This window comes from Salmo trutta, chromosome 12 (assembly GCF_901001165.1).
Source record: "Salmo trutta chromosome 12, fSalTru1.1, whole genome shotgun sequence".
NCBI lineage: Eukaryota > Metazoa > Chordata > Actinopteri > Salmoniformes > Salmonidae > Salmo > Salmo trutta.
In genome coordinates this window covers 24,895,807-24,920,512 of record NC_042968.1, presented here as the reverse complement: position 1 = coordinate 24,920,512, position 24,706 = coordinate 24,895,807, and the positions used below count along the sequence as shown (strand labels likewise).

General features: G+C 47.2%; 1 protein-coding gene across 18 annotated transcripts in view; it reads right to left on the bottom strand.

Annotated features, from left to right (window-relative positions):
* LOC115203234 (transcription factor SOX-6) overlaps positions 1–24,706 on the bottom strand; it is a 193,700-nt gene that overhangs the window by 24,151 nt on the left and 144,843 nt on the right. For 9 of the 18 annotated variants that reach the window (XM_029767735.1, XM_029767739.1, XM_029767734.1 and 6 more), the window contains 6 exons: positions 24,435–24,558; positions 19,381–19,460; positions 9,095–9,244; positions 6,251–6,425; positions 5,107–5,297; positions 4,909–4,929 (listed from right to left, as the gene is read on the bottom strand). In XM_029767735.1, coding sequence (XP_029623595.1) covers positions 4,909–4,929; positions 5,107–5,297; positions 6,251–6,425; positions 9,095–9,244; positions 19,381–19,460; positions 24,435–24,558 — 741 coding nt within the window. The remainder of the gene's footprint in view (positions 1–4,908; positions 4,930–5,106; positions 5,298–6,250; positions 6,426–9,094; positions 9,245–19,380; positions 19,461–24,434; positions 24,559–24,706) is intronic. The other 9 variants (XM_029767727.1, XM_029767738.1, XM_029767730.1 and 6 more) reach the window with 4 other exon arrangements.

Genomic DNA, 24,706 nt, shown 5'->3' with positions numbered 1-24,706 from the left:
CAGTGACTGGGAGCAGAACATAATCTAATTTGGACGGCCAAACCCATGTATGCCAGGGATTTACATTGCAGCCAAAAAGCCTTGGTTGGCAATTTCCAAGACAGCAGTCGAAAAGCAGCAGAAAATTGCTTCCAGAGCTGCAGACCAGACAAGATTATATTCAAAGTCTTTGTGAGGGCTTTGCCTGAATAGGACCTCGGCACACACACAAACACACACACATACGCACATACACACACACACAGATTAGAGCGAGAAGAGCATTTTTACTACTTGCAAAAGGTTAGGAGTCAGGACTTTGTGGAACACCAGCAAAGCTCCATTTGAATATCTTATGCTCTGAGCTGTACGACATGGGAAAGAGGATATTGTACTCATCAATAATGTAGGGAGGAGGGGGTGTCAGGGGGACAGGGGCAGTTCAATAGGTTAATACACTGACCTTTCACCCTTTGATTCCAGTTTGGGAGATGTCAGCAGAGGAATATATTGTATCTCTACACACAGCCTCTAGTGAACAGTGGGTACTACCAAGACCAAGACAAGAGCTATGGGAATATCAACCAAGACAAGAGCTATGGGAATACTAACCAAGACAAGAGCTATGGCAATATCAACCAAGACAAGAGCTATGGGAATATAAACCAAGACAAGAGCTATGGGAATATAAACCAAGACAAGAGTTATAGGAATATCACCAATCTGTGACACCTGAATCAGTGACTCTGTAGCCTGTTTTCTCCTGTATCTCAGTTCATACAGTATAGGACAAACTATGACACCTTCAACCTGCTGATGAAAACACCCAATCCTAACAGTTTTACCAGTTCTAGCTAGCTACAGTATGCTAATAGCAGGAGACAATCCTAACAGTTTTACCAGTTCTAGCTAGCTACAGTATGCTAATAGCAGGAGACAATCCTAACAGTTTTACCAGTTCTAGCTAGCTACAGTATGCTAATAGCAGGAGACAATCCTAACAGTTTTACCAGTTCTAGCTAGCTACAGTATGCTAATAGCAGGAGACAATCCTAACAGTTTTACCAGTTCTAGCTAGCTACAGTATGCTAATAGCAGGAGACAATCCTAACAGTTTTACCAGTTCTAGCTAGCTACAGTATGCTAATAGCAGGAGACAATCCCAAGAGTTGCAAATGGATCCTGTTGTATTTAACTGTACACATTCTCGGTTGTTTTAGATAAAAGCATCCACTGAGCAAATAAATAATGGAACAAAGTAATTGCCCTCTACAGACAATAATACCTTTAGATAAATATTTCAAAAAGGAACATTTTGAGTCTTGGAAAAGCTTTTATTGTACTGATGGGATATAGTAAAAAAGGACAAATAGAAAACAGTAAAGCATGAATATTTTACGTCCTCAACAAGAAGGTAGATGACTAGTGAACTGTAGAATTAAAGGACGTCTTCCACCTCTAAGGGCAGTAGTAAGGAGAGAGAGATGAGGAGGAACGAGAGAGAGAGAGAGAGAGAGAGAGAGAGAGAGAGAGTGGGGAGGGCAGTAGAAAGAGACAAGCGAGAGAGAAAGAGAAAGATGAGAGAGAGAGAGAAGAGATGGAAAGAGAGAGTAAGAAGGGCCATATGGAGGGATCCCAGTAATAGGGGTGAGAGAGGAGGAAGGGATGCATTGTGCTCCATGGACACACTTTGTATTAAAAGATGAATTGATCCATCTGTAAGCAGCACTTAGTTCCACTCTCCGGCTGGGTCGTTACACTGGGATAAATCAATATTTAATATCCCCCTCCAACAGCCACACTAGATGATTTTAACCTCTCCTTAATCCCATTTATGTTACTTTTCCAGAATCTTCATGTAAGCTTTCACTGTGATAAACTTCCAAACAGCCAACCGGGAGCACAGCTATTAAAGAGCACACAGTATTTATGTCAGGTGAGGCGCTTGGCTGAAATATTAATATTCTGAAACTGACCAAAGTGAAAGCTTTTATCTGGGCCGTCCGGGCCTGTGCAGACTGTCGGCTTGTATCAGGGGAAGGGAAGGCCACTCCGTGCTGTGCCGCGCCAGGCCTGGCGCTCCCCCCTCCCTCCCCTCCCCTCCCCTTCCTTCTCTCCCTCCCTCTCTCCCTCCTTCCCTCCCAGGCTGAATTACAGCCCTCTGTTTTTACTGTGCCACTGTGATGATCACTCTACTGGCTCACTTGTTAGAGTGTGTCCCAGCACTAAGCACACACACCATCCTGATAGGGACACTGGAACTGTCTTTATCTGCCTTTGGTCTAGGGATGGAGCCAAGCATGGCTACAGAAGAGTGATCATATTCACTGCCACATTGACCTCAGAGTTTCATATTGGAGTGTCTCTCTGGTATGACGGAGACAGCATGAAGAGCTGCTACTCAGTCCCTCTCTAAGCACTTGTAGCATCAGCACTTAAAATTCAGTCATTCACCCACACTCTTGGAAAAAATAGGTCCAAAAGGGTTCTGGGCTGTCCCCATAGGATAACCTTTTCTGGTTCCAGGTAGAACTCTTTCTGGTTCCATGTAGAACCCTCGTTGGAAAGGGTCAAGACAGCACCTTTTTTTCTAAGAGTGCAGGAGAGGTAGTGCCAAGGGTTTCATGCTAACTCATTAGAGATGCAGCTACTTCTCCTAAACATAGCTGTGCTTCTGGTAAGCTGTCCTCTGACAGACCCAGGTGGGAGGATGGGAAGAGAGGCCAGGCACACGAAGGCTGACTGACTTCCCAAAAGAAGGAGTCTTTGTGGTGTGTACAGTTACCTAGGGAAACGCGATAACCCCAAAATACCAGTCATATTTTCAAACTGATAGCCCACCTAATTATAATTTGTTGTTCTTGGCTGTGTACTGTCAATGCTGTGATCTTGAACCACAAGCCTCCGCAGTCGTACCTCGCTGTTACATTGACTCTGACTCTATGCACACACAATGGACTCTACCCACACATACTAACACTGACATTTTTTTTCTTTATCTTTAACTCTGCATTGTTGGAAAAGGACCCGTAAATAAGCATTTCACTGTTAGTCTACACTCTCTGTCTCTCTCTCTCTGTCTCTCTCTCTGTCACGCTCTCTGTCACGCTCTCTGTCACGCTCTCTGGCACGCTCTCTGTCACGCTCTCTGTCACGCTCTCTGTCATGCTCTCTCTGTCTTTCTTTCTCTCTATCTATCTCTCTGTCCCTCTGTCTATCTCTCTGTCTCTCTCTCTGTCACTCTCTCTCTATGTCTCTTTCTGTCTCTCTCTCTGTCTCTCTCTCTCTATGTCTCTTTCTGTCTCTCTCTCTGTCTCTCTCTCTGTCTCTTTCTGTCTCTCTCTCTGTCTCTCTCTGTCTCTCTCACTGTCTCTCTCTCTGTCTCTCTCTCTGTCTCTCTTTCCTCAGAATGAGTACACAGACTGAAAGGGGTGGAGCAGAGGTGAGGAGCGATTGACAGCTTCAGCCACAAACGCCCCTCCCTGTTATAAATACACACAGCTCACCTGAGAGGATTGTTTAAACACAGGCTGAGTAGACAGGCCCATAATGCAGTCGAGACAAAAACTAAAGCCAACAAAAGAGGGGCAGAGAATAGCGGTAAGCTCTACCTGCTAAGAACAATGGTGGGGTAGGTGTTTGCTGCCTGTTGAAAACGGTTCCTTTCAGGGCATTGTTCACACGCTGCATTCATATCATGTAGCAGCAGATTCTGGAGCTTGGCTCACCTTAGAGTCAGGGAGGTAGAGAACGCTACAGGGTCGTCCCACAGACACACAGACAGACACAGACAGACACAGAGACAGACACAGAGACAGACACACAGACAGACACAGAGACAGACACACAGACAGACACACAGACAGTGACTGAGTGGAATCGGGAGATGGGAGTGTTAACGTTACTTTATGGGCCTCAGACTCACCCACTTAGTGGAGAAAGAACAAAGACAGAGACACTGAGGAAGCTTAACTAGCTAACAGGAACAGTTATGATGGTGGGGTGTTAAGGTGTACGACCATAAAAATGGTAGTTTGAATATCCTTTTTTAACGACACAACTGAGATGGGACTGAACTTTAAATACAAAAACAATACAAATGGTTTTATTGTCTGGTGGCATGGAAAGACAAGTTGATCCCACTGAGTTGTTAAACTATTGGTCATGTCCCTTGACTTGACACACTTCAGTCTGAGCTCACTGCATTGCCACCTGCGTAGACATAGATTTACCCCTAATACTAAATTAAAGAAGAAATCAAAATAGATATTGGTAGATTTTTTTACATATACATTGACCTAGTTGAATGTGTTGGTTAAAAGTGTCAGGTGTTGAAATATTAATGAAGCTCTGCTCCCAGTTCCTGCCTGCTCCTCACAGCCAACTGGCAACATGGCACCAATCAGAGGGAGGTGGATGTTTTTTCTCTCCTTGATTGACTCATCGCTTGAAGATATTTTAAAAGGGAATCCCGGGGAGGGGAGTGTGTGTGCTCCTGGTACAAAGCGCCCCTGTCCCATGTCGAGGGACGGAGAGGGCCGTATGTCTGCTTTAATTGGGCAGAGACATCAGAGTGTTAACCCGCACCGGGCAGCACCATGGTCCGTTCCTCTATCACCAACATCAACACACACGCATGCAAACACCATAATGCACGCGCTTGCACACACACACGCACACACACACACACACACACACACACACACACACACACACACACACACACACACACACACACACACACACACACACACACACACACACACACACACACACACACACACACACACACACACACACAGCCATGCCAATGTCAATCAAAACCACTACTCTGGACCAGTATTAAAGACAAACATTGGTCTGAAGAATTATATCTAAAAAATAAAATAGCGGAAATCACTTTACTAGTTGTGGTTTTGGGCTACTCACAATGTACTCAGTGAACCAGCTCTGTTGGTGAGGAAAAAAGAGGGAGGGAAGGAGAAAAGAGAGACAGAAAGAGAAGAGTGAATAAACAGAAAGCAACATATAGGAAGATAAATGGAAGAGAGGAGAAAAGGAATGAGAGAGAATGAGACAGAGAGCTGGATGGACAGACAGGCGGATGGAGGGGGCAGGAATTCTGACCTTGTCAGCCCTGCTGCAGTTGTTGAGGCCCATGCCTGTGAGGGCAGAGAGCTTGGCCTCCATGCCCTGCTGGTGGTGCTGCAGCTGCTCTCTCTGGATCTGTTCTCTCATCTTCCTGGCCTCCTGGATGGCCTTCATCACTGCATCCTGGTCCCCGAACAGCGCTGTGGAGTTCAGGCTGGACAGGATGTCTGGGGAGGGAGGGACACCCCCAGTTAACCCCCACACACAGTAGATACACATACACACTATTCATTTAGATTCACAGTGAATGAGCCCACTGACAGGTGTTCATCCTCCTATGTGGAGAATCAAGCCTTGTAGAAGGTCCTCTTCCTTTTTCCAGTGAGGGTGTGTGGGTGTCTGTGTGTGTGTGTGTTTGTGTGTGTGTGAGTGTGTGTGTGCACGTGTGTGTGTGTGTGTGTGCACGTGTGCACGTGTGTGTGTGCACATGTGTGCTGCCTGCATCTGTGTACATGTGAGTCTGTTTTAAAGACAGCGAGAGGCAGTAGACCGAGTCTGTCGACCTTCTTTGTGTAATTAACATCTCACAGTTAGGTGCGGAGGGACGGCAGTTAAAGACACAGAAATAGAATAAAACAAACATAGGGACTGGGTTCTAACCCCCAGTCTGAGCGGAACAGCGGAAATGCAGGCACTTTAATGAAAGACTGCATTTAATAACAGTTAGCAAAGGCTGAGTAGAAAGACTTAACATGAGAGGGATGGTGAAACGTGAGACCTCTTAAAACCAAATAATGTGTTACAACATCCGCAGCGCTAGATTACATGATTTTTAATACCAAGGTTCCACCGAGATTAAGAGTTGCATTTGTGTCAATGGTTTTGTCTGCAGGGACACAGGGATAAACGTCATTAACTTCTGTTTCATCCAGATAAAAAAAGCATTCAAAGCCATTTTTACACCTTGACAGTGTGAAATATTGTATGTTCAACTGCCATTATCTAAACACAGAAAATAAAACCAACAAAATATCTAGCTTCAATCCTTTATCAATGTTATGGAATTATAATGATCTTTCTATGTGATCGAGGTGGTGCCAACTTCAAAACAGATTCAATCAGTATGTACTGACTATTGGAGATGGAGCCGGAGGTGAGATGCAGTGTGGCCAGGTCTTACCCAGAGAAGACCCACGGCCCATGCCTCCGAGGGGACTGGGGATGCCGCTCTTGGACAGGCTGTTGGGGCTGGTCTTGCTGCCTGTGAACAGGCTGTGTGTGGGGGACGTGGGGGACTTGACCAGCTCTGCCGTCTTGGGCCGGGCGGACAGGTTGAGAGGCTGCGTTCCCTCCTCCTTGTGGAGATGGGGTAAGGGAGCAGAGTGGAAGAGAGAGAGAGAGAGGGAGAGAGAGAGAGGGAGAGAGAGAGGGAGAGGGAGAGGGAGGGAGGGAGAGGGAGAGGGAGAGGGAGAGGGAGAGGGAGAGGGAGAGGAGAGAGAGAGAGAGAGAGGGAGAGGGAGAGAGGAGAGGGAGAGGGAGAGAGAGAGAGAGAGAGAGAGAGAGAGAGAGAGAGAGAGAGAGAGAGAGAGGGAGAGGGAGGGAGGGAGAGAGAAACAGACAGAAAGAGGGGGAGAGAGAAAGAGAGGGAGAGAGAGAGAGAGAAACAGACAGAAAGAGGGGGAGAGAGATAGAGAGGGAGAGAGAGATAGAGAGAGAGAGAAACAGACAGAAAGAGGGGGAGAGAGAAAGAGAGGGAGAGAGAGAGAAACAGACAGAAAGAGGGGGAGAGAGAACGAGAGGGAGAGAGAGAGAGAGAGAGAGAGAAACAGACAGAAAGAGGGGGAGAGAGAAAGAGAGGGAGAGACAGCGGGAGAGAGCGAGAGCGAGAGAGAGAGAGAGAGAGAGAGAGGAGAGAGAGAGCGAGAGAGAGCGAGAGAGAGAGAGAGAGAGAGAGAGAGAGAGAGAGAGAAACAGACAGAAAGAGGGGGAGAGAGATAGAGAGGGAGAGACAGCGGGAGAGAAAGGACACAGATGTGAATAAGGGCTCCTCCTATTGGAGGATGTGTGGGCTCCCAGACAACACTCTGCTCCTGGCTAATTACTAGTGCTCCTATCTGACCGTCCACTGCTCCCCCCTCTCCCTTCCCCTTCTCTCCTCTCCCCTCTTCTATCCTTCTCTACTCTCCCCCTCTTTCCCTCTCCCCTCCTCTCTCATTCTCTCTTCTCCCCTCCTCTCCTCATTCATCTGCTGGCACCGTGCCATCATGGCCGTCCTCACAGTTGCCGAGCGCCTTTGTTCACACTAATTAAATCAGATTTTTGCCTCTCTGTACATCTTCATCTGTTCTCCCTCTTCTCTGGTCTAAGAATGAATAATAACCACATTACAGAGATACATGGTGATGATTAAAGATGGTTGTAAGTAACAGTCATCAAACGTCAGTTATCTAATTCATTAAGTTGTTTTCCAATTTCCTTTCTCATTTGCGGATACTGGTGTTAGTCATTTCTTTCATGTAATACTGCATCCGACAGTGTGTAATAAATGTATAACTGGTTTAGAATGCATTCTTTGTAAAGTTGGGTGAGTTAATGTGAGATGTCAGATCACAGGAGGACATGTCTGCTGGGCCAGTTGCAGTACAGCACAGAGCAGCAGTAAGGTGTGATTGAGGCTGATGGTGATCTGTGGTGTTCTCCAGGCCAGTGTCTAGGAGCTCTTGGAGAGGATACCTGCTAGCTGACTGGATGGTACTGTAGGTATTACACACATACCAATGGAGGAAAGCACCTGGCTGGGTGAAGTATAGCTCTACTGCCTCCTTATGTATCTCTCTAGTGAAGTCTCTTCGCTGAGATTAGTCTGTATGCTGTTGTTAACAGTCTTTTTCAAAGCCCAAGTGTCTCCTTGTCCAAACATATGGCTGGCTCAGACACAGACTACCTCAAGGCCTTGTTATTGCTGTGCCAATAACAGTTTGTCATCCAATGAAGCCAAAAACTGACAAACAAAACTAACAGCAATCTAATTCTTACTAAGGATGAATACAGATGGGGCTTTGGGGACATATGTACTTTACATTAGTGTTTAATTATTGATAGTTCAAGCTCACAACCTTTGTGTTTAGAAGAATGATAAATACCCACAGAGTCCATTCAGAACAGCAACTCAACGTCAAAATATCTGAGTGAAAAGGCCTGTAGGATCTGTTCAGTGCCTCTTATCTAACAAACAGCCTTGATGACATAGATCATATAAAGTGACAGGTTTGAGGAGACAGCTTGATACAGGCCCATGGATGAGCTCCCAGGAGGCTGTGTGCCTGGGGTCATGGGGGAGGTGTGGTGGGGTTGTGGGGGAGGCCGTGTTTAGCTCCAGAGCTTGCATGCTGAAGAGAATACCAGAGAGAGAGAGAGAGCTGCACTACAATTCAATGACATGATTTAAGTCCCTTCACTATAGTGATATTAAGCTAAACTTTTCCAAATGGAGGCATGTTTCTGATTATGGTCTCGCCTGGTGAGAGGATGATGTATCTACTCTATGCTCCATACGGAGGTCTGGTGGATCCAGGCCATGCAGTAGCAGACCCTGCCCTCGGGTTTATTTACAAGACAATAAGAATCATGCATCCTTCCTTTTCCCTTCACCTTTTACACTGCATTTACATACGAGTGATTCTCTGTTCTAATGGTTTTGTTCCATCATAATAAAAAAGGTTCTGCTGTTCCTTGTGATCTGAAACCATGTTTTCCACAAATTCCCTCACTTAGAGCGTCCACAGCCATAGCAACCATGTCCACAGAGTTCTGGTTGAGAGAGAGCGGGCCTTGTTAAAGGCCCACAGATTGATGGACTGGTAAGAAGTTTGGCCCAGTATTAGCACAGAACACAGAACAGCAGCACCACTACCACTACTACCACTCATTTACCGAGTTATCAGCAGGCTGGGTCAAGAACCACTCCAATACTTAGGCGGTGGGCTGTAGGTGGGTGAAGTGAGGGGTGAAAGGCGGGTCCTACCTTGACTTGAGTGATAGGGCTGGAGGATCTCTTGTCGTTCTTCAGGCCGGAGGGGGAGATGGGCCCGCTGTTGTTGGGAGGCTGGGGGAGTGGCGGCATCTTGGCACCAGGAGAGACCTGCATGCTGGCAAGCTGGGCGGCATACAGTTGCTGTAGAGAGGAGAGGAAGGAAACCCACAAGGCATTAACATCCAAAGACAGACACCATTCAAAGCTTTCTCTCTCTCTCTCTCTCTCTGTTTCTGTCTCTGTCTCTCTCCTTCACGTCTTCCTCTCTTTCCATGCCTGGCAGAGAACCTCCATCAAAGGTCTTTACTGTATATCAAAGCTTGAATCCAGGGAGAGACAGCAGCCTTAAAAACCACACAGCCATGGCTCTCATTCAGCACACTTGGAGCGCTCTTTTTCCACTCATCACAGAGAGAAGTTTTCAGACTCAACAGGAGAGAGACTGTTCTGATTTCCCTCCACAGTAGAGAGGTTTCTGTTGGGCTTTCTGGCCTGTAATAGGACACTACTACACAGCCACCTGAGCTGGCCCTCTATACGCCTGCCATCCCACACTGTTAGAAAACCAAACCCAGTTGGACTCCCATCACAGAACACATTAAACACATACATTATTAAGGCCCCATCCTGCCTGCTGCACAAAGACCATTGATGTCATCATGCTTATTTTCCTTGGCAATAAATCAGTAACTTCACTAACCAGTGGTGACTTACCACTCAGACGTGTGGTTTTGATGACTGGCTAAGCGTTTAATGACAATCACGTTTCCACACAGAAAAGGGGTTGAACTGTGTATAATATTATATATGTCTACTGCTGTCCTGATTATCTGGCAGGCGCTTAGTGAACGGGTTATTACGGATACTGATATGGCTTTTGAAAACATATTTAAAATTGTCAAACACACGTCACAGAAAAGGGGGTCGGGTCAAAACATCCCACAATTCAATAAACGTCAACATTTAAATAAACTTTAGATATAAGGAAGGCAGATCGTCTATCATTGATGAAAGCTGGAGGCTTTAGTGATGCCTGTTAAAACTTCTAGGCACTATGAACATATAATTCATGGGTATCTAATAACATTCAAATACAAATATGACTTTCCGCTATTTTCCAGTCAGTTTGAACACAGCATAAAGAAGATTGATTTATTATCAGATCTGGAGTGGATCATGTTTTTGTACTGACCCCTCTCTAAGAGACCACTAAGACCCACTCCCTATGTTGTCAGCGCTACTGTTTGCCTCAGGCTATTATTGATTGCTACCAGGTAAGTGGTTAAATTGGCTTTTGTCCCCTGCTGTAAGTGGCAGGGGTCTGTCAACTAGGACTGTTGTCTCAGAGTGAGGGCTAGTGTCACGGTTGTTGGGATAGACGGACCAAGGCGCAGCCTGATTCGAGTTCCACATCTTTTATTAGTGAAACTTAAACAAACAACGACCGTGAAGTAACAGAGCGCACAATCGGCACTCAACAAAACAATATCCCACAACCCAGGTGGGAACAATGGAGAACTTAAGTATGATCCCCAATTAGAGACAACGAACATCAGCTGCCTCTAATTGGGAACAATACCAAGAGCACCAACATAGAAATGAAAAAACTACAACACCCCCTAGTCACGCCCTGACCTACAACACCATAGAGAACCAAGGGCTCTCTATGGTCAGGGCGTGACAGCTGGGTAGTGAACAATATGTACAATCTATCACAGCTCCAGACCAGACAGGCACCACCTCATCACTCTCTGACAAGCCTTTCTGGCTCAGAGTAGGTAAGCTGCTCTGTTTCTATGTTATTCAAACGGATGGCATTGTCAAGGAGAATTTACTTTCTACTCGGTATGACCAATCAGCATGCCCCGTCTCATTTCCTGGTTTTCCGGGGCCCCATACAGACTCCATTTGTGTGGATGGAAAATGTGGCACAGCCCCGGTGGCCTGTTTGCCCCACCCTCCGTAGTGCAGACGCAGACTAAAGCCAAACAAAGCACTTTGTGTCCTGCTCACATATCTCCAGATATAAACAGGTATACTCTCCTGGACCAAACTTTATCGCCGCCACATACACGCCACACAAAGGGTTCATTCTTCTGGGGGACCCGAGGCGAACAACAGCACATGGGCAGCGGAAATGACCAACTGATTATGTTCCCACAATGATAGCGCTGCCCCCGCCTCACACACAAACAGCCTTTTGTCTTCAAGGGGCCACAGAAATGGACACAACTCTAACCCCCCCCTCCCCCCCCCAATCCATCTCACTAATACAACGTTGAGTTAGTTTGAGCATTTTGGGTTAAGGTGACATAGTTGTTTGCGGAGGAGTTGAGCTGCCTGACTATGTCTCTAGGCTACACGTGGGGCTCCAGTCTGTGTAGGAGCGGAGCGGAAGCCAAGTCTGTTGGACAGATGTTTGTTAACAGAGCTGTAGATGGGCAAAGCCCCTGACCTCGAGTGGGAAGAACTTTATTGTTCCGGAAGAGCTGCAGCTCCATGGGGTGAGGAGCTGCAGCTCTACCCAGCACAGGCAGACTCCAGGAGGTAAGAAACAATAAATACAATCAGGAGAGCAGGAAGACATGCAGGAGGGAGGTGTGACACGACACACAGTCCACCGCTAACTAAACCATGCACTGCTCAAGGACAGAGTAGGAGGTAGGGCAGCGGAGGGCTGCCACGTCTCCACTGCGTTTCAACCTAGTTGTGTACAAATGAATGTGTTAACTAGCTGTGTACAGGTGAAACAGAGGAGTGTGAGTTTGAGGGAGAGAGAGGGAGAGGGGGAGACAGGAGACAGCCTCTGGCTGACCTGACTGACTGACTAACACCGTCTTTGGCCAGGACACATGTTCCAGTCCCCTAACTGAAGAACATCTGCCTGCCTGCCTGGCTCACAGAGGTCTCTCCCGGTAGGCCCACAGACTTACTCCCTTCCCCGCGCCCCCCGCCATCTTGCTGTGCTGCCACGCCAGAAGGTGCCTGTTAGTAATGAGGGTCACACTGAAAGTCAATGGTAAGACAGGGATCATGGGCTGGGGAAGGGGCAGAGGCTGGGGACTGGGAAGAGCTGGCTTGGTGCCCCAGGTCCACTATGGCCAGCATTCACCAGGTGGAGTCCTGAGTGGTCTCTGCTCTCTGCTCTCATCATCAGCAGTAGTGGTTTCAACCTGCACTCTCCTATTGCCACAAAAACAAACTCCTCTCAAGCACTAAAACGCTTGACTTCACTGTCCTTACCAATTTAAATGGAAACGGCTATTGAGGGTAGGATTATGCCAGAGTGTTTGGGTTGAGTAAGTGTATGTGAGAGAGCGAGAGAGCGAGAGAGCGAGAGAGCAAGAGAGCGAGACAGACAGACAGACAGACAGACAGACAGACAGACAGACAGACAGACAGACAGACAGACAGACAGACAGACAGACAGACAGACAGACAGACAGACAGACAGACAGACAGACAGACAGACAGACAGACAGAGGAAAAGATAGAGAAAATGGGGGTGAATAATGACTACTTTTAAAACAAGTTATGTCTATGATAAATGTCATGTTATGGTTTCAGTGCTATACTATAAATCGTTGGGGCTGGTAAAGTTTCCTGTTTCTCTGGATGTTTGACATTATACTCCCTCAGCCCCCACCCCTCCCCCATGGCTCTGCTGGGCAGGCATGCGGGCAGGCATGCGGGCAGGCAGGCAGGCAGGCAGGCAGACAGGCAGACAGGCAGGCAGACAGGCAGGCAGGCAGACAGGCAGACAGGCAGGCAGGCAGGCAGGCAGGCAGGCAGGCAGACAGACAGACAGGCACAGAGGTCCTGCTGCCTGGGTTCTCCTGGGGATGATACTATTTCTGCCAGAATACAGAAACATGAACTAAGACTGAACAAAGCCTCTGTGTTGACTCCGACAGTATCCCCTTCCTCACAGAAAACAGTTAAAACACACACACACAAACACACACACACCATTCCTGCGACCCCGTCCCTCACTCCTTCTCTCCCTCCTTCCCTTCCTCCCTCCCCCCATCTCTCCCAGAACAGCAGAGCACATCTCAGCGAGCATGGATTCCAAATGAGCGCGCCAGGCCCAAGGTCAGCTTGTTAGCCTCTAGTAATTAAAAACAAGCCCTCTGGAGGCGGCAGAGGTTAAACGAGGAGGTTCACTTTTCTGCCTGCGACAACATTATACTGAGATTACACACCCCACTGATGTTGGACATCTCAGCACATGTCCAGACCATGCTCCCAGCATATTAGACTCAACTGAGGCTATTTAGATATAGTATGGGGCATATATATAAAAGGCAATAGATCAATTACCCTTTTTTATGTATACGGAAAACTCATTATTTTGCGTCTTGGATAAACCAATCTATTCGGAACAAAATAATTATTGTCAGCCACAATTAATTACATGTGTGTTGTTTCATCCTGGTATTCGTTAAGTTTCCACACTTTTAATTTGGTGTTAAACGAAAAGGAAAAGCAACAACTAGAGAGTAGCATTGATAACAGGCAGAGCAGGTCCTGTACGTCGCTTCCGCATTTTGTGAACTTGGGGCAGAGGACGGAGAGCGAGGGGGATGTGGATTGGACTTTGGGGGAAAAACAGGGAGGGAGAAAAACATTTCTCAGAAAAACAAGCTGTAAACCGTGTTTGTTCTTAAAGAGAAGGGCAGGGCCAAAGCTCAGTGACAGATGCTGTAAAATACAGTGGCAGATTTGGACAGCCTTCCTGCTCCCAGCCATTATGGTGCATTACACACTTACAACAACTGAGGCCTCAGATTCAACTCACTCTGACGCAACAGACACACTGCTAAACAGAGTATAAATGACTGAAAGAAGACACAGCTATTCTATACAGCACGGTATTGTGAGTGTGATTTGCTATTGTCCATCCCCTGTTTGAGGCAGTGAGTGTTCTCTCTCTCTCTCTCAGTCACCTCTGCCTTGCCTCTGCTGAGCAGTGGGGTGGACATGAGGGCATTAATCAAGCTCTGGTGCACCCCGCCGTTTAAAAGGCAGCACAGCGCCAGCCCAGTTTGCCACAAGGCTTGTACAGGCTCATTGCCCAGGGCAACCAGGCAGGCTGACCCAGGCCAGGCCCAGATGTCAGGAGCGGAGGCAGGCGTCCTGGTGCACTGTGCCGATGCTTTCCAGTATGGCCCAACATCTGTCTCATCTGCTGGCACCCAACCTGCTACCCTGCTCTACCCCTCCTCCTTCTCTCCTTCTCTCTCTTTCCAGCCTGCTCGCCTCTGCCTCACTCTAATACACACACACATGCACACACACTCTCAACAACACAATCCTTCTCATCTTGGATGTAACTATCCTAGCCTAGCATGTGTGGGTTCTCCAGGCCCAAAGCTCCTAGCCATCAGTCAGGACCCCGAGCCAGCCCTCACATTCAGCACCTCTCATTGCATTATCCACACTATCTGTCCATCTGTCCCTCTGTTCACTAAAGAGCCTATCCAGCTGCTCACCTAGCCATCCCATTAGCTCTCCTCCTCTCCACACACAGCTAGCACTGCTGCACTGCTCTGGGTTACCTTCAAAGACCACACTGCTCTCTTCTCCTCTCCTCACAAACAGAGAACCAGCTGCTCTCTCTCTCTCTCTCTCTCTCTCTCAGTCTCTGTCTCTCTCTCAGTCTCTGTCTGTCTGTCTCAGTTCTTCTCTCTCTTTAAACTCAAAGTGAAAAGCGCTTCACTTGATGTTGGTGATGGCAGAGGCCCCAGTCTCTCCACACATCCGGAGTACACATGCATTTGCCTCCAAACAAAAGATAATACCAGGTTTCCTGCTCTCCCTCTCTGTTTGGGAGTCTTCGAGACTCTGAGTCCTCCCTGTCACTCCAGCCGTCTCAGCCACTGAGTGCCCTCCACACGCATCTCTCTCTGCTCAGATCTGGTCTGGTTGTCATTGTAGCACACGGGCTGCTGCTTTTCATGTGTTTATGACAGCGAGGCTGAAGCAGGTTTAGCATGGGGCCTGAGTGATACCATTTCCACTGTGATGGATGGTAATTGCAGTGTAAAGTCACCACTCAAGCAATTTAACATCCAATATTTAAAGCTTAAGGATGTGGCGGCCTGTGTAATTTGGGGAAGAAAAGGAGCAAGAGTGACACACAGAAAGAGCACAAGAAAAGACATGAGAGAAAGAGGGTAATATACAAAGCAGGAGATGGAGGAGAAAGCAGGGAGATACAGATGAGAGAAAGGGTTAGAGCGAGACTGAGGGGCAGAGAGAGATAGGAAGTAAAATGGAGATTTGACAGAGTGAAAGCAGAGGCTCCTATTTGCTGCTCTCTCTGATCCTCTATAGAGAGGACACAGATGTTCCGCTTTATCCAATGATGCTTTCTCTAAAACTGCTTAAACCCCAAAGTCTGGCTCCAATGATAAAAACAGTCCTGTCTAAAGTTCCCTCTCCTGTTAATCACCCTGGTAAAAGGGCCCAACAATGTATCAGGCCTACATCAGCTTTCAGGAAATTGTTTTTCACAGGGCAATTTATGGGAGAGGGGATAGTGTACAAACAACAAATTAAGTGCAACTCCAAATAGAAAATTATTTTGTGAAATTTAAGGAAATTCTTCTCTTGTCCACTCAATTGAATATAGTGGGTGGCGGGACACATCGGGGGTACAATCTGAGCACAAATTCCCCTGTTAGGTGAGATGTGTCAGTTGTAATCAGGCCAGGACAGTCCAGGATGGAGCCATTGTTTCCTGCTTGTCCTGAGCTCATCCCAGGCCTGAGTGCACCCTAATGAAGAGGGGCACTCGGTCGGAGGGATAGTTTACACCTTCTCTCCTGTGACTCGTAGACGAGGGCCAATCTGTCAGGGAAGCATTGAGTGAAATTGCCCTGTGTACTGAAAATGCCTGGCGACAGCCTCTCCCTGCCAGCCACCATGGCCACGCCATCCCACCCTGTATTGACAAGCAAATTACACTCTCCAACACTCAAACGCACCGACCAAGATTCATTTACATCCATCAGCCCTAAACCTTTGTTACCTTGGTTTTTTATGCCTGGAGAGAAAGGGCAGAGAGGAGGGGGAGTGAGAGGATCCTCTGCGCAGGGCCCAGACTGTTATGACAGTGGAGATTGTGAGTGGGTGCGTGGCCAACATTAAGACTGACAGAGCGGCTAGCATCCCTGACTGGATGGCTGAGCACATTACTGCTGCTGCATTGTGGGAATTAATTCCTCCAATAAGACACTTTTTTAAGGTTCATATATTTCACAATCTAAACTGAGTAAATTGGTGAAAATTATACCTTGCCAGGCTGCTGACAGGGAGAGATATTTTAATTAGAGAGGCATGCTGAGCCAATGCCATGCAGGGGGAGGGTCCTCAGCCCAGGAAGTTGAAAGGGTTGTGAGTCTCAGTGCTTCCTGTCTGGTGATGCATGAAAACCAAACTTAGTGATATGGTCATTACTGATGATCACACCCAGAACACACACACTTCTGTCTGGCTGATCCTCCACAGGATCTCCTCAGCAATTAGCAGCACAGATGCTTTGTTAAAAGATTAGCATGTAGAATAAGAGCCTACACAGACTAGGAGAGACATCAGAGATACACTGGAGGAAAAAACATGATAACCCACTGGGCACAGACGTCAGTTGAACGTCTAGTTTTGATTTACATTTGGTCGACAGACTCATGTGAATTCAGTGTGAAATCAACAAAAAATGTCACCATGTCATTGGATTTAGGTTAAAAGTTGGGTGATAAAAATACCAAATTACCTTACGTTGATGACTTTTTGCCAATCCAATCAGTTTTCCACATTGATTAATCGTCATCATTTCCCAGTAAAAACTAACATCATAATGTGATGCTTCCTGTTCTTAGATGCACCGCTCAAATTAGTTGTCCTCTCACTGACAAGGAGCCACAGTGTAAGCCAGACAACTGCCGGACAAAGTGTCTCCTCATATCCTCTCACCACAAATGACACGTCTCCTCTTTGTAGCTCTGTTGTTCTTGTTGACTAAAAGAACATATTGTGTGCTTCTTTTGTCCTGATGTGACTTGTGTGACACACACAGAGCTCCTGCTGTGTTCTCTCTTGGCGTCTCCCTCTGTTTCACTGGTAGACTGAGGGAGATGGGCGGCGGAAGCTAACACTATTATCACTATGAGAGGAGAGAGTGAACTTAACTTAATCACTTCCATCTCTGCCTTCATATTCTGTTTTAATCATCCTGTCCCCCAACGCTTTGTAGAAGAAGTGATAGGAGTCACATGGTTAGCTTGTTGATCCCAGCACTAGAGAAAAGGGCATGTTTGACTTGCCTTGCTGTTTTAAGGGAGACTCTATGCAGGGTAAATAGCAGCCGGCAGCCGGAATATACCACAGGCGGACAGGCTTCAATTAATAGGAATGCACCTCTTTTTGTTTACTGTGTTCTCTAAAGGTCAGCCAAGTCATGGTCTTTGAGGCTCTGTTTTCACCCATTCCCAGGGTTAAATACATTATCAGAATGAATGGCTGAAGCCCCCTCCTCACCCCAGCCTAACCTTCAGATATATGGCTAGCCCATCTGACCTAGAACACAACTATAAATAGACACTCAGTAGGCCTAGACTGTGCTAACCTCAAGCTTTCTCTATGATACGCAAACAGAGAGTAACACACACACATACACACACGCACACACGCACGCACGCACGCACGCACACACGCACGCACACACGCACACACGCACACACGCACACACGCACACACACGCACACACACACACACACACACACACACACACACACACACACACGCGCGCGCGCAAGAAAAACATGAGCAGACTCATCCCACACCTTCCACTTTCCTGATTGTTCTTCCCATGGCTGCATGGCTCGCTGCGTGATAAAGCAGGGCTCTCCATCTCCAACAGCAAGCATTGTTAGAACTTGCCAAGGATCATTAATGCTGAGAGCGATAAGCTCTGAAGGACAAATTGTGCTCATGTATCAGCAAGAAGAAAAAGTTACAAGACACTTTCCTCTCAGCCTTCCCCTCCTCCCTCCTCCTAGTCCTGTCTCCCTCTGGTTTTGTTTTGCTTCAGTCCTGGCTATCAGAATCCTGGCTATCAGAATCCTGGCTATCCGAGAGCTTAATGTCTAATTGCTATCAACAGCTTATCACTGGTGTTGACAAAACAACGGCCACATAAAGCAGGCGCTTGGAGAGCTGTTTTTCTTTCACTCTCCTTTCTCCTTTGTTTCAAAGTCTACTGACAATCCTTATTCAAGTAGTTTCAGATAGCCTTAAATATTTATGATTACACAGTTTCAAAAGATATCCTCAATCTTCATACTTCACAGAACTGCAAAGGGCGCTTTGATAATTTCTTAAGCAAGCAGGCAGGAGTAATAGCATTAGTGTAATTGTACAGAGGGTTTCGCTGCTTCCCATAGCCATTCTGTGTAGTGGTTATGTAAATAGAACTCAGAGAAAGTAACCTGGGGAATACATATTGTCAATTTGGATAGAATTGCATGCTCGGGCCTGGAGAGGAGCTGGATGGTAATAGTGATAATAATTATAACGGTAATGACTATGAAGATGGAACCCAGATAATTATCTTTATTAAACAGTATAGCCTGGGGTTAGCCCCTGACCCCAGTTCAGCTTCATGTGAACGCTCCTGGAAGGGCCTGCAGGGCTTTGGAGCCTATCCCAGCATTCTCCCTTTCTGTTCGGGAATTAAGCTCTCTCTCTCTCTCTCTCTCTCTCTCTCTCTCTCTCTCTCTCTCTCTCTCTCTCTCTCTCTCTCTCTCTAACTCTCTCTCTCTCTTTCTCTCTCTCTTTCTTTCTGTCTCTTTCTGTCTCTCTCTCTCTGTCCCGATTACATTTAGACTGCACACCCCTCTGTCTGTGCACACTACACATACTGCTTTAGGTCATACAGTGTAATGCAGGAACATCAGAGGTCTGTATTTAACTTTCCTAATACAGTAAACAGTCTCTGTCTGATAGATTCTACAGGACGTGATTAAGGTAACTGGAGTGATTTTCATTCCCTCTAATAACTATTATCATCCTAACTCCCATCTCTGGTGGAGCTATGGGGTTAAATCCTCTATAAAACAGGGTAAACTGCATGTGTAAGGTGATAAGCTTGTAAGAGCTAGGGCCTCCAGGATTATTTAGTGTGCAGCTCATTACTTAGCATACAGCTGCTTAGCCGTTTTTCTGCCCTGGGCTTGGCAGGTGTCCTGAGCAGCATTCTTTGTCGTAGCACATACCTGAAGCTGGAGGGGGCTGAGTCCTGACGCTGCCGCAGCTGCCATTGTGGATGGAATGAACTGCACCGGGTAGTTATCACCTGTCGGGGGGAGAGAACAATGTGCACAGGTTGAGACAATGAGCTAAGGGAGCTGGGCCCACAGCAGCCAGGCATGTGCCAACACAGTCCCTGGGCCCTCCTCTCCCTCTCCTCTCCTCCTCTGGGCCCTCGGCTCTCGGCCCAAACATCTGCACCAACAAAAGGCTCAGCTGGGCCGACTGGAGCAGGATTACTCAGGAACGTATCCCTCCTCACCACCCCCCTCCTCAAACTCCCACTCCCTGCTCTCCATCTCCACGCTGGAAACCAACAGGCACTATGAAAGGTGTGGGGGTGTGTGTTAAATATCTGTGTGATTATAAGTGATTACACAGAGGAAGTGGCGTGTTCTCTCAGGCATTTGTAGACATGCCCTGCTATTGTTTGACACAATATTGTTTGTTTGGCAGTGAGAGTTTTGGCAGACAAGAGGGAACAGCGCTTTAAGAAACTAGTTAGAACAAGTGTGTTGTTACAATAACACGGTTAACAAATACCATTTTTATCTTGGTATCACATCAATCTAACCAGTATGAATTACTCTTTTTATATCATTTTTATTTTATTGCTTTACAGTGCCTTGGCAAGCTTGATGTTGTGGGAGCGTTGAGTGTGTCACTCAGTACCAGAAGCCTTTACTCAGCCCAGTATGTTCAGACAGACAGACAGACAGACAGACAGACAGACAGACAGACAGACAGACAGACAGACAGACAGACAGACAGACAGACAGACAGACAGACAGACAGACAGACAGACAGACAGACAGACAGACAGACAGACAGACAGATAGACAGACAGACAGTCAGTCAGAACAACTCCAGTGAGACGGGCCAGGCCAGTAGTGTAGCCTACTGGTGGGAGGGGAGCGGAGCAGAGAGGGGAGTGGAGGGGAGGGGAGTGGAGGGGAGTGGAGAGGGGCGGGGAGAGCTGAGGAGAGGGGAGGGGGGGTTGACTGAAGCATGTGTACTGAGGGGGAATTGGCACTAGTTCAGTCCCCACTTCTGCCTGTCACTTCATATGGAGCCATTAAGCCACAGGCTTGAGGTAAATGTGTATACCTTGTCTTTTGAGGAAGACACATTTCAGTTGAATGCATTCAGTTGTACTGACTAGGTATCCCCCTTTCGCTTTTCCTTTTTCTTCCTTCACCTTCACTTTGCAATCTTGTACAGCACAGCACATTGTGATACAGCCAGGAAATTCAATCCCCATTTAAGGCAGGGGCAAATAAAATCAGGCCAGTGAAGTGATTTCAAATTGTCTCGTAGGAGGGGTGGGGTGTGGGTCGTTACTACCTGCATGGCCTTTTTTCTCTCAATGCATGAGTATGCCATCCCTCTCTCTGTGCAGAGAAGGAGTGGGGGAGTTCTGCGTGACTTCAGGGGGGGCTCAATGACAAGTCATGTGAAACCAGGGAGGAGGTCATGTGAAACCAGGGAGGGGTCAGCTGCCAAGAGAGGACACCACCGGCACTGTACTGGGGGGTCTGGAGGGGGGTCTCGGGGGTCTAGGGGGTCCAGGGTTGCATGCAGACTCCAGTAGACTGGGCGTGCTGCCAGCCTGGTGTCAGTAATGAAAGAGAATCAGGGTTTCAAAGTGTGCTGCTGTCCTGAGGACGGCTGATCCCATGACTGATCCCATGGTCAGGCCTGGGTGATGGATCACTAGGAGGGTTAAACAGAAGGGGCCAGATGATGCCATGGCTGTGTCAGAGCTGGGTATATAACTCTGGCACATGGAGAAGGCACGCTATGGATCGGATGTTTGTTGTCACTCCTGGAACTGCTGAGGGATGAGATGGATGGATTCCCTTCATCATGATAAGCCGGCTGCCGGAGCCCTGATGCAGCACAGTGACCACTGTGATCCAAACAGGATCTCTCATCCACAGTGAACCAAACTCAAGGGTGATTTATGTCCTGTCAGAGCTTACATACAGAGGGTCCTCCATAGGAATCAAGCAGTAATTTACCTCTGATATGGTCGGTATTACCAACAAGACCAGTATCAAAGACATTCCCTGTCCAACAAGACAGATGGGGCCAACGAGCCGCTAGCTGTTCAACATCATAATGCTATAGAGAAAGTGAAAGCAGAGACAGACATGAGCTGCTGAATAATGTTTAAAGGTCTCTGTCTGTGATGGTAATGGTGGAAAGAGAGGTTCATCTCATCCTGCATTCCTTTCTCAGCCAGGTGTCATGCTGAAAAACGGGCCCAATTAAGTGGAGTTGCGTGGGACTGAGCGGCATCGGGCCCTGACCCTCTTTATCGATGAGCACCCTCATATCTTGTGCAGGGCCCTCCAGCTGCCTGGAGCCTGGGCTTGAGGACACCACAGCCTGAGAGCCTGGGCTCAACACTAATGAAAAGGAGTGGGTAGGACCATAGAGCAGGGCCTGATGCAGGAGAATGGAAAAGCCTCTCTCTAACAGTGCTCTTCACAACTGGGCACCTGATGCCAAGGGCAAGGGCAATCTAAAATATTCTAGTTCTTTGAAAACAAGTGGCTCTGGAATGAATGTTCAATTACTAAGTCTATGCCCTATTTCACTTTCTCTGTTTTAAGTACTAACAATGTCTCTATCCAGCTAAACAAGGTGGTGAGAGAGTTGGTGCTGAACAACAATAGAAGGCCTAACACTTGTGAGCATGAATGGCTGACACAGATTCCATGGAGCTCTAATGCAGCTACTGTATTCAGTCACAAGAGGGACAAGTCCATCGGTTATTGTGCAGCGGCAGAAACAGAAATGTAGCAGCATTCATTCCAGCTGGATGTCTATGTGTGTCCTCATCATAGCATAGGGACCCAATGACCATGGAGTCATTCTGCAGGACCATTAGACTACTATCAGAGTGAATGTCTCTGTGTCCATGTAAACAGAGCGAGCTGGGGTCTATTTGTTTAAAGGATGACCTGCGTCTCTGCTCTGCCATGCAACGTCAGGGCCATTGAGCACAGTGTGCAGAAAGAGAGATGGCACGATGCTACGACGCTGGCAATAGTTCTGTCGTCGTGGCAACACCGCGGGGTTGGGGTCATAAGCAGTGGTCCATGGGAGGGTCTGTCTTATAAAGATGACATCAGATTAGTGTGCCCTAGCGTGGAAGTGAACGCTTGGCCACTTCCCTAGTCTTCATGGAGGGTGGACACAGCAGCACCCTCTAATCTAGCAGACTGGTCATGAGGTAGGATCTTGTGTTGGGGGTTGAGGATAATAGAGACGTTAAGCTACTTCAGTTGATGATGGTAGTCATTGGTAGTCATTTTCAGACCTTTTTTCCTTTTCTTTATGAATAACTCATGAATAATTCAGGGCCTGTGTGTACACATGGTGACCCATGCATGCCGTGAGTCCATAATACCTTCTGGTATTTGTACTAAAACATTTTCCATGTCAAATGTATTAAAGAAATAGACAGGCAAAAGAATCCCCTCAGGCGCTGTTCGAGCTGTCATGCCTCTGTAGTTCCAAAATAGCTGACAGTTTTTTTTCATCCTGTGGCTTTATAGTAAATGTATTAGCTGCACTACCACACCTTTTAATGTTCTGCTATTTACCTGCTGACTAGACTAGCCAATCTTACTCCTCCCCCTCTGACTTCCTCCAAGTCCTGGAGTTACCTCAATGTTGTGATACGACGCTAACAACAAATGTATTTCTGAGAGCATTCAGGACAGACAAAAAGAGGCCTGGACTCTCTCCCCCAGGTCGGTCAGGGAGATAAGCAAACCCTTGCATGTGCAATTTTACTTTACTTCCAGCCGATAGTCAATGTTCAGCAAGAATTAAAAGGAATACCCAGCCATAGCGCTAAGGGGAGAGAGGCTGTGTGTCTGGGTCCACTCCAGGTCAGGGATCTGCCTGAATATTTCATTACAGAAGCCCAGAGTGACACATCTTTAATTCTCAGTAACAATGAGCAGGAAGTCAAACAACAAGTCGTAGCAATTTCCCACTAATTTGTTTTGGGATGTGGAATGTGTTGCGTGTGGATCCATTCTCTTTCTCTGTTCGTCACACAAAGGGAGAGGGAGGCAAGCTGCTACAGGCAAGGGGAGCAGAGGCACCTCCGGGAGGGGGCCTTCACCCTTCATCCCCACAGGACAAATTACTGTATGCCTGGGAGACACTTGCCCTCCTCTTCTGTCTCTCTCTCTGTCTGTCTGTTTGTCTCTGGATGAGTGACATGTGCCAGCTCATCTCCATAAAGAGATACAGAAGGACAAGACACTATCTCAGGATAGTATGTGTGGACATGAATACTGTACTGTTTCTGGTGCTATCACATTCCACCATATGCAGTATGTTTAAATTGACATCTAAGCTGTACATAATCCTTTGAGTGATTGATGAGTACAGTGAGAGAGTGAGGGGGTCAGGGAGTGCCTAGGTAGAGTACTGTGTTACTGCAGCAGGCTGTTCCCTCAGCAGATTCTTCCATAGTGATTACAGCCAGAGAAGTCAAGACACTTTCATGTTGAAAAGCTGTTTACATTCCAGTGCTCCTTTACTCATATCTATTGTTGAACAGGTATGCTGCCTTGGAGTTGAACACAGAACACTCCCCAAGGCTTGGCTCCATTTACAAGGTGACATAGAGTACTGTACGTCATCTGCCTTGGCCTTGCTGACTACACTTTTATTTGATGCCGTATGGAGACTGGGATATGTGTAGTGTAAGGATCCTATGATAACTGGGGCAGTGAAAATGAGGACTGAAAAAAAGTATTACTTACATAAAATACATTGTAAGTAAATGTATGAAATATATAACCATAATAAATATGTGGGATAGATTATATTGGGAAAGGTCCTTCATCAATAAGATGACCCATGCTGTCAAAATGAACCTGTGTCTGTGAGGAGGAGAACTGCATGTACATAACATTGAGAAGTAGACAGAGAACAGGACAGACAGAGACACAGGAAGAAACAACAGAGAGAGAGAAAGAGAGGAGCATACCTGGCTTGTAAGAGATTCCCGGTGGGAAGAGAAAGCCCTGCTGGGCTGCGGCGGCTGCTGCCAGGGTGCGTTGGTCGTGTGGAAAAATGGGGATCATGAGCGGAGGCATGTGACCCTGGACCTGCTGAACAGATAGAGAAGCGGAGATCAGAGAGAGGCCTAGCTGAGCTGCAGACACAGACAGCACACTGAGGCAGGCAGGCAGGGGGAGAGGAGAGGGGAGCACAGAGCAGATCACAGCCTGGCCTAACACGTCCTGACAGGGGGCTCTG